Raw genomic sequence first — 11,283 nt, 5'->3', positions numbered from 1 at the left:
TCGTCGTCTTTCTTTTCTTGGTGCGAGTAGTAAATGTTATTCAATGAAGAGCTCTTCTGGAGGTGCCGGAAAACCCAGTGAAGAAGCGTCATTTAAAACCAAAACGCTCAAAGATGTGGTTACTCTCTCCTCTCTCTCCATCGACAAAGGTGTGAGGTTTGTTAAAAACTTTAATGGCAGCTCCTGTGGAGAAGGTAAGGACCCTCACTCTACTCGAGATTTCATCTCCATTTCCCTTAATGATTTAATGTGTAAAGAAATTAATATGAAAAAGAATAGGCTTAAAGATACAACAATTTCTTTGCAATTGTAGATGTGGATAAATGTCCCGCACATAAATTTATGGATGATTGGATTAGAAATGTTTGGAATATTAAATTAGGTTATTTGGTCTCATTTTGTAGGCTCATTCAAAAAGGGTTGTTTGTAATTTTTTTTAAGGATCATAAAATGCAAAAACAGGTGCTTAATAAACAATATTGGTCTGTCGGAAAATGCACATTTCATGCCCTCGAATGGTTGCCAGAAGTGGTTAATGAGGAAATACTTGCACTCTCGTGCCCTAGATGGGTTTTAATTTGAGATGTGCCTCCCTTGTTGCGGAGATTTATACCACAGATCATTGAACTGATAGGAGAGGCTATTCGGGTGGATGTTTTGTCCTCACTAGTTCCGCATCTGGATGCTAGGGTTTTGATTTCAATCAACCCTAGATGTGATTTCCCTAAAATGGTTAACATTAACCTAGATTCCGATGTTGTTACATGCTCTATTGAAATCCTTGGAGGGGTGAATGTGTGCTTTCTCTGCAGGAAAGAGGGGCATATTCGTAAGAATTGCCCGATTATTAAAAAGTTCAAGGGTTTGGATAGATCCCAAAGTCAATCCAATTACCTGCAACCTGTTCATGCAAAGCATATCCTGAACATGGAAAACCTTAATGCCATTAGTAAAAAAATTAATAATCTTTTAACTAGAGAAAATTCTAAACCCCGGGAACCTGATAAAATCTTCAATGCGAGTAATTCTGGAGTTGTCCCCACCCCTCATTCTATGATTTCAAATGCTCTAAAACAGATGAATGAAAATTTGCAGGATGAGTTTTAGATTGTGGGGGAAAACCCTAAGAAAAGAAGGAGGAAAAATGCTCAACAGTTAGCCCTGGATAAAATTAGGGCAAATTTACCTAATAATTCAAATTATGCGATTAACAAAATGACTATGGATAACAATTTAATATCACCTATAGATGACGATGCGCATGAGGTCCCCCCAGAGATGAAATTCTCGAACTTAACCTCAAGTGTAAATAACTTTGGAAATCAAAATCCTAAAGATAGAGATGGTGTGAATGGTGAGATGAGTAGGGGAGGGAGCTGATCTGGGGTGATGAATAAAGCTCCCCATATAAGTTCGACAGACATGGATGTTTCCTTTGAGATTGACTCACCAAAAGTCCTCTTTGAGGCTAACTCACCAAATGTCTTCGAGACAGATCCTTCCTCCCTTTCTAAACCCACCCCTGACATGATCTCTGTCATTCCCCCAAAGAAGTTTGTTGAATTAGAGGATTCCTGTGTGATCGAGGTCATTGTTTCTGACCCTAAGGCTGGTGAAGCTAATTCCATATCTAGTGATGTAGTTAATCTAGACCCTCTTGATAGGTTGAAGGCATTTGATCCTTTCTCTGAGACCCCAGAGATCCCTAGTCAGGGGGACAATAGGAAGGCGTCTGAGATTGAGGATGAGGATCAGGTTGAGGAGTGCACAAGAGAGGAAGGAGAATGGACAACGAATAATGAAAACTCTGAGGCACTTCCTAGAAGAAGAAGAGGTAGACCTCTGGAATCCAAAAATAGGGGTTCTAATAATAGAAGGAATAATGAGGAGAGGAAAGATCTCCTGAGATGCTTTAACAAGTTTAAGGTATCCAAAGAATAGAAATAATACATCGTGTTAAGATGAAGTGCATCTCTTGGAAAATTAGGGGTCTGGAATCTCTAGACAGGAAGCAGATTGTCACAAAGTTTGTCAATCAGCATAAGAACACAGACTTTATTATGTTTCAAGAACTCAAGGCTGTCAAGTTTAGCTTGGAAGTCAACCTAGAATTTATATGGAAAGACTCTATCAAGGTTTGCTCAAAGCATGATAGAGGTAGAGGAGGTGTTGGAATACTTATTTACCCTAAATGGAAGGAGCACATAGTGAACCAAGGATGCTTGTCGTGTAACAGAGTGGTCTGGGTTTCCTTAGAATACAATGGAATCAAATTTGGAATTTGTTATGTCTATGCCTCCAATGACTACAAAGAGAGAACTGAAATGTGGGATTGGATCGCTGCATTGTCGGATATTCTTTGGATTGTTGGGGATGACTTTAATATGATCGAAACTTGTGAAGATAAAAGTGGAGGTATCCCTATAGAATGGAAAAGAATGGAGAAATTACATTAGGAGAGAATGGAAAGCCGAAAGAAACTCTTTGACCCCCTATTCTGCAATAAGAAGGAATACACCAAAATTTGGTACACTTGGTGCAACTATCAGAGAGGAAAACATAGGATCTATTGTAGGTTGGACATATTCTATGTTAACAGAGAGCACTTCTCCTTTGACCTTGGCAAGAATGGCAATCTAGTGACAGTTTATTCGACCACACTATCAGACCACCATCTTATCATTTCATAGACTAGGCTCAGAGACTCCTCTGAGGGACAAGGAATTGCTAAAGATAAATTCTTTCTAAACTCCAATCTTTTAAAAGACACGGATGTGTTGAATGCAGTAAAGATTGTTAGGCTGTTAAATAAGAGTAATAGAAAGTTGAACTCTAGTGTGGACAGATGGAATCAGAATGTCAAAACCATACGACAAAAGAAAGCTAAGGATTATAGGTGGAAAGAGAGAACACTATCTGACAACCTCCACTTATGCGAGGCAGAGATCCAAGACAATCCTTGCAATATTTAGCTTTCTCAAAAAGTAACCCTGGCTAGGGATAACCTCAAGAATCTTCAACAGATTAAGACCAGAGGGGCCATGATTAGGGCTCGGGCTCATTGGATGTAATTCGGGGATAAAGGATCTAAGTTCTTCTTCAATATGTTGAAGCAAAACAGTGTAGAGAACAAATTGGTAGGATTTGGATAGAGAACAAAGAAATAAAGGATCTAGAGGATATCAAGGAAGCATTCTTTCAATTCTACAAAGGTCTCTTCACATCTGAAGATTCCACTAACTCCCAGGAGGCAAGAGAAAAATGTAGAAGGATGATCCCCTCCAAGATTTCAGTGGAGGATGTGCAGGCCTTAAGGGGGCCCATCACTGTGTAAGAACTAAGAGGTGTCATTAAAAGTCTAAATAATGATAAATCTTCAGGCCCGAATGGTCTGACGATAGAGTTCTACAAAGCTAATGAGGATTGGGTTTGTCAAGACTTGTATGAGCTTTACTTTGAGGCTTTTGATAATGGTTCCTTAGGGGAATGAATTAATAGTGGGATTATCAAATTACTTCCCAAAGATGGAGACAAGTCTCTTATCAAGAACTGGAGACCGATAACACTTCTTAAAGTATCCTACAAAATATTGGCTAAGACTCTTGCGATCAGATTAGAGAATTTACTTCCTAAGTTCATTTTCTCCACGCAAACAGGCTTTATCAAAGGAAGATATATCCTTGAAAATATAATTACCAGTTGGGAAGCCATGGAATGGGTGAAGACTTCAGGACAGAATGTGGCCATGTTTCTCCTAGACTTCGAGAAAGCATATGAAAGGGTAGAATGGGGATTCATTCTGATGATGTTAGAAACATTTGGCTTTCCACCAGAATTTTGCAAATGGGTGATGGTTCTCCTCAAAGATGCTTCGGCCCAGGTGGAAGTTAATGGTTCCCTGTCACAGAATATTACTCTGGGTAGATCTATTAGGCAGGGTTGCCCCCTAGCCCCTGCTCTCTTCGTTATTGCAGCAGGTGCTCTGTTTTACATTCTAAGGGACTCTACCATCTCTCCTAATGTTAAGGGGATCAAACTTCCAAATGGTGAGGAACTAATCAATGGTCAATTTGCTGATGACACGACACTCTTTATAAAAATCAGTTAAACAAAATATGGAGGCCCTGGAAGGAAAAATCAAATTCCTAGGAGAAATATCAGGGGCTAAAATCTCTCAAAGCAAGTCTACCATGCTTGGGTGGGAGGAGCGGCCTCCTGAATGGCTACAATAGTTTGGGATCCAATGGGGAGGGCCCAATAAAATAGTCAAATACCTGGGAATTCTGTTTGCCATATCTCCATCCCTCAAAGAGATGTGGCATTGGCTTAGAAGCAAGATAGAAAAAAAGCTTAACAAATGGGATAATAGGTATCTCTCGCTCGCCAGGAGAGTGCAGGTGTGTCAAAAAATTCTCTCCTCATATAATATATACTACTCCTTAGTATGGATGTTCAACTACCAGATCCCAAAGATACAAAAAGCCATTAGGAACTTCCTTTGGTTTGATGGAAAAGGTAACAAAAGGATGCATTTTGTGAAGTGGGAATGATGTCATAAGGATAAGATTCTGGGAGGGCTAGGACTAAAAGACTTGAGAATCCAAGGGATTTCTCTTGCAACAAAATGAATATTCCAGGCATTAGATGGTAATGAACCTTGGAAGGTTCTGATTAGGAATAACATATTGAGGGTTGTACCGAAAAAGGCCAAATCTTGGAAATCCCTACCTTTTTGTGACCTTGTGGTTGGAGACTTCACGGTCTCAGTATAGGGCTCGAATGTCTTCAAGTCTATCTGGAAGGCTTGGGAGAGTATTAAGCCCTTAATTAGTAATACTAGAGTCGGCAACAATGAGCTAGTTCGTGGGGGTAGATCCATTTGGTGGAATCTCTTGCACTCCTCCAAACCATTGGCACTTACGCAGGGGTGCTCTGCTAAAGCATGGGTAGTAAAAGGCATTTTTTGTCTTAAAGACATTATTGAGGATGGCAGGTTGCTTGACTAGGACACCCTCAGAGCTAGATTTAACCTTCAAGTCTCCCATAAATGGACTTATAACATGCTGGAAAAAGCATGCAAGAAACTCTACTTACCCAAAAAGTGCAAGAATGATATTGACTGTTGTAAGGAACTTTTTTGGAATAGTATCATCTCTATATCTAATATTAAAGCTAGCATTATATATAAGACACTAACATATGATGAAGCAATAATTTTTCATGTTAATAAATTATGGTTTGCAGATTTTTTAGTTAAACAATGGGAGAAGGTTTTTACAAGACTGTGGTGTAGCCCTGTTGTTCCCAAAGAAAAGTGTTTTAAATGGCTTATGATTATTAATAGGTTGCCCCTCAGAAAAGAACATAACATCTGTGATATTTGCAATATTTGTAGGATTCCTGAATCAGTTAGGCATTTTTTTTTAATGTAGCATTGCTAGAGAAATCTGGTTACTATTTGGTATTGTTATTCCTAATCAGTTTATTATGCTAGATGTTATAATTGGGTATATTAAGGGTCTGAAAAAAGACACTAACCTCTTTTCATGGGCATAGGTAGGCCTTTACCAAGTCTTTTCATGGCATAGGTAGGGCCATTACTAAGTCTTTTCGTGGACTCAACCTTCACCGAATTCTCTTGCAGGTATAAGTGACGATGAATATTGAAAAGAACAAATTCTTTCAGTTCATAAAGGATGGAAACACAAGGATGTATCTCCATGAGATAGAGAATGGATATAAATGGAAACAGGCAATCAGAGGGAAGCGGGATGTAGACCTAGCACTGGAGGCCCTGGGAGCAGAGGTTGCCAAAGCTAGAGATCCTGTTAAAGATCAAATCCAGCTGCTCACAAAACTACTTGACGGAAAGCAAGTGGTGTGGATGGAGGGCCCCAGGGGATGGAATATGTGGGTAGATGCATCGCAAGAGAATATTTTGTGTTGATAATTGGCTGGAAGCTTTGAGAATAGTGGCTTTTTGTATAAAACATTATAGTTTTATGTTCTAAAATTGTATTCCTCCATGTATATATATCAATAGACAATCTGTTTACAATTTTGTAAATTTGGGCCGATGGTCCAAGTAGACATTCTGGTCACTCCTTTTGTAACAACGTTTATTTCCTTATATGCAATACAAAAAAGGCTTTTAAGATATATTTTTATTGATATTTTTTTAATCATAAAATGAGTCAAAGTTACATGAGAGACCATAGAACTAAAAAATTTAGAGTTCGATATCTTTGCTACTCATTAACGAGGATTAGAAATCAATTGAGTCTTTAGGGTGAGATTTGTGGTCCACTTTCTACCATTATTTTGTAATGCTATCATGCTCATGACATTGACAAAAATGTAGGACTCAAGGATCTCAACAAATTCCATTTTCTTACAAGAGAGATGACAATAACACTAGAGGACATGTGGAATATTTTTCATCTTCGATTTAGAGATTTGTAGTATTGTAAATTGTATACTCTTACAATTTGACAATACATTAAACCCTTTTTTAGGCCAGAAAAAACATATTTCATGAATATGCTAAGATTTTGTTAGAAACCCCTCATTATAGTGAGATTGTAGTATTCATTAATTGTGACTCATAAAGAAACTTAGGATAACTGAATAAATTTATTTAACCTAAGTTAGAAATGTGTTAATAGGATTTAAATGATTAAATCATAAAACCCTAAAAGATGGACTAGGAATTAATTAGGGTCATGATGGTCACAATAAAATGACAATTGATAAAGACTTGATAATGATATGGAACCGATATTGATTGACAAAGACCAATGAAAAATTGGTCAAATATGACAACTAACAAGGATTAATGACAAATTGACCCAAAGTTGATGAGGATTGATGATTGATTGAGATACAAAATGATGAATTGGTCAAATATTGATAAAAAGGTTGATTTGATGAAGGTTGAATTAGTAAAGATTGACAAGGACTAATGACAAACCAATTGAGATTGATAAGGAGACTGATGATTGACAATTGACGATTGAACAAGATCCAAATTGATTGATAACTGATCAAGGATGATTGGTAATTCATTAAAAATGATAAAGATCTAGGAAAAAAATCCTAATTTGACATAGATTAGGGTTGATGATGTCCAATTGACATCATAAGTTGATCACGACCACTGATTGCAATTTGAAAATGATATTGATAAGACATAATTGAAATGTGAGAGATTGAAATCGAATAGAGAAGAAAATACGAAGAATGAAAAAATATCAACAAATGATAATGATTGAATGTGCGACATAGAAGAAAGAGTTAGTAAGTACGAAAACCCTAAAATAAGGTCCCACGACCATGTTAAACTATGATGCCACAAGTGTTGACCATTTTTAGATGCCTACATTTTTCCCCTCTTTGAGACAATCCAATTCTAAGCATTGTTTCAAAGAACAAATAAGAATAATGCCCCAAACAATGAAAAGTTATATGCATGCCCCCTTGAGGAATTGGTTGGAAAAAGCTAGAAAAGAGGCCAATTGATTGAAAAAAATAATGCTAGGACTAGACCAAGAGGATTGCAAGGATTGATGAAATAAATTTTAGTAAGATGAAATTAGACAAAGAAAAATTAGTGATGAAGAAATCTTGCTTTCACAAATGCACAAAAGTAGGTGAGAACCTTTATTTGTTATGGAAAAAATGAATGCAATGCACCATGGCATTGAAAGCTAGGGCAATAGTGCACTCCCTTTGCATAAGAAAGACACTTTGTAGACAAGGAATGATTCAAACATCCTAAGACATTAGGTGTGTCAAAGGTCGAGGTATGTGAGACAGCTACGATGTGGACATGTCATCACAGGCACCCAAGATATACTTGCCCCAGAATGCTACAAAACACTCCAAAAACATAAAACAAAATAAAAATATCATGAACCATCCCAACCACTCTAAATCACTTGGTGACATCATCAAGCAACATAGGAACATGATCAAAGATAAATCAACAAAAGATGAGACTCACAAATTCAAAAAAGTCAAACAGTCATTTTGATCTTCATTGTTAAAGTGGATGATGTTGTCATTGGTAAGATGACCATGTTGTCTATTTTTCAGGGAATGCAGTACCTCATCTAAGATAGGACATAGTCTGGTTTTGAGTATACCACACCCTATAGAAGACCCATGATAATGTTGATTCTAACACTAGTTGATACAACAAATGAGTTAGTATGAATGCTCAAGTCAATTGAATAGTTCATCTATTGATACATGATTTTAGTAAGCACAACATTTTTCGTGTTTTTGTTGAATGTTTTCTCAACAATTTGTTTATGTACAAAAGTGACAGTTTATTACTGAAATGAAAATGTGAATGATTGTTTTCCGGATTTTGGTGTTTTCTAATTTTTAGAGGTTTTAAAGTTATTTGATTTTTTTGTTCTTTTTGCGAGACATTTTCTATTTTTTTGGATTATTTCACGACAGTTTTTCGAATGTTTTTGAAGCTTATTTCAAGTCATTTTACAAATGTTTTTAGATTATTTCAAGTCATTTTTCAATTGTTTTTAGATTATTTTAGGTCATTTTAAAATGTTTTTGAATTATTTCAGGATGTTTTTCAATGTTTTTGGAATTATTTTAGGACATTATTTTCTTTTTATTGAATTTTTCAGGACTTTATTTAATTTTTAGAATTTTTGTGATTTTGCCCCTAGTGTCTAGCAAGGCAAGGAATATGATAATATGATGAATGGATAAATAAGCTTGTTGAAATGTTGGTGGATAGAGGGAAGACAAAGGCCATTTATTATAGTGACAAAAGAGATTCAATTTGCAAGGACTATCACATGATAGGATAAGGGATTGGATATTACAATGTAAAGCAATGGGATGAGGAACATGTCTTGAGAGGTTTTTGAAACCATCTTTTGCATTTTACATCCTCATGTCAGATCAAGATCAATGGATAGAAAAGAGTGTATGGATGGTGGTAGGATATGGCTAGGATAAGCAAGATAAAAAATGGATAAGGGATATAGACTAAAGGTTGCAATAGGCTAAGGGATAGTGAAAAAAGGTTGCAATAAGAAAGGAATATGGATGAAAGGTTGCAATAAGCCAAGAAAAATGGATGAAAGACTATAATAAGCCAATGGATAAAGACTAAAAGTTGTGAATAGGGCGCATGACATTCATGAAAATCATTAGCCTTGTCAAGATCAAAGGTGAAAAGGGGAATATAGATTTGAGGGATGATAGGATAATGATGGGCATGATAGCTTGGTAATGAAGGGAAATAGGGTATGACATGATAATGGAGCAATGAAGGGAAATAGAATATGATAAGATATCATAAATGGAACCCACCCCCAAGTGTGGAATGTAAAAAGATGAAGAACAATGACAAATGCCTGTTTGCTAGGTTTTCATCATGGTACTTGCCCCATGTAGTTATTTGCCAGGTTTTAACCAGTGGAAGAATGATTTTTCTTTACCTTTTTTTTTCTTTTTTTTTTCTTTTTTGAATTTTTAGCATAAAATGGACACATGATATGGAATGGAAGAAAGACTCAAGCATCTTGTTCTCTAGATAGTAGCCTTGAAAAATGGATCGTGACTATTAAAAGTATGCTCATAGACGTTGGTAGGATAATGACATGGAAATGAGATGGGACTAAGGTAATGATTTATGAAAAGTATTAGATCAAAGGGATGGAAGGATGGAAAATATGCATTAGATAATGGATGGGGTATTGGAAAAATTATGCTTAAGTGGATGGAAATGTTGGCAAGATCAACATTGGCACACACCTTGAGGGGTGAGGGATTGGTGGAGGAAAAATGGATTATGGATATTGAGACTTTGATGGAGTAATAGCTAGGGATTTAGGCACATAATGCCCCAAAATGGATGAAGGAGATGATGGAGGAATATATTTGGAAGGTTTGGATGGAATGCTTCTTTTTTTGCTTCTATGAGCTACTTGGGATTCCACATGTTGTGTTTTATTTTTCATTCTTTTGTGGTTCCTTGGAACACATTGCTTGCACAAGGGATTTAGGAACCCATATAGATTTAAAATTTTCTTTCTTTTGATCAGTGGGCCTTTTGGATTTTTCTTTTTCTTTTTAGATCATATTTTGGGTTTTTTTGACACATTTATTAGATGGGACATGTTGGTCCTTGAATACATTTAGATTGTTGGACTTATGAATTTTATGCTTGGAATTCAAATTTCTTGGAGGGGGAATGATCTAAACTCAATGATGAATTTGTAACAATACAAAGTAAGCAAAACCCTACAAATATTGTGTAATAAAATGGACAATAGCAAGAACTTAGAAAGTCAGAGTTGTATGCATCAAAAGTCCCATAATATTATCCAAAATTGAGTTTTTAACATCACATGGAACTTTAATAATCTCTGGAATCCAACAAATTCAAAAATGAAGAGTCTAAGGAAAATTAAAATAACAAACAAATTACAAATTTTCAAAAAAATAAGGAATTTAGGTACCCCAACTTGGCAGAGCCATAACTTTCAGCTCACAACTCGAAATTCAAAAAGGCTTACACCGTTGGAAAGGTCTCAAAGAGAACTAATTTTTGTCCCTTAACATAATGGCTTTCAACTTTTCAAGTAAATTTAATGGCAATACTTTCAACCCCAAATTCCACTCTGAAGACCTCTGAAAATGCGATTTACTAAAATGTAGAAAATAGGTCAAAAAATTTGATTTTTGGTATTTTTCAATTTCATCACTTCTAGCTTGTTCTGGATCATTCTTGGAAGCCTTTGGATTAGAGAAAGGAATGTATGGATGGATATGAATGATATGAAGGTATTTTGGATGGATGGAAGGTGCTCAAATATGTGTGCCTTTGCTGACCTTGAGTAGGGGACGAAGGGATATAAAGACCTAAAATGGATGGAAAGGATGATGGGGAAGGTGTATATTTTGATTTTGATGGAGGGATACCAACGTCTTGAGGAATGTCACTGAGGACATGCCATTAAGATTTTCTTTGATATGGAGGGGTTCTTACTTGTGAAAATATACCCCTTTGCCTTTATAAATATTTTAACCTGTAGGTTTCTCTTTTCTTCAAGAAGAAGACGTGGGTCCATTATGAGGTGGATGTGATATCAAATAAATGATGGGATCATGAAGTGGATCAGACTAGACCAAAGTAGACAAACCCATTGTGCATGTATTAGGTTCATGAACATCTTGCACCAACATGTTAGAATCATGAGGGGGATAATGATCAATGATAAGCTCTTCACAAGAGGGAATGGG

At 36.3% G+C, this 11,283-nt stretch overlaps 1 protein-coding gene across 1 annotated transcript; it reads left to right on the top strand.

Annotated features, from left to right (window-relative positions):
• Positions 1-3,709: 3,709 nt before the first annotated feature.
• Positions 3,710-4,108, top strand: LOC131859903 (secreted RxLR effector protein 78-like). The gene has a single exon (XM_059214165.1). It carries the CDS (start codon positions 3,710-3,712, stop codon positions 4,106-4,108), a length of 399 nt encoding a protein of 132 aa, XP_059070148.1.
• Positions 4,109-11,283: the final 7,175 nt, after the last annotated feature.

This window comes from Cryptomeria japonica, chromosome 2 (assembly GCF_030272615.1).
Source record: "Cryptomeria japonica chromosome 2, Sugi_1.0, whole genome shotgun sequence".
Taxonomy (NCBI): domain Eukaryota; kingdom Viridiplantae; phylum Streptophyta; class Pinopsida; order Cupressales; family Cupressaceae; genus Cryptomeria; species Cryptomeria japonica.
Note: the sequence above shows the minus strand (reverse complement) of the source record. Positions and strands in the feature narration are given on the sequence as shown.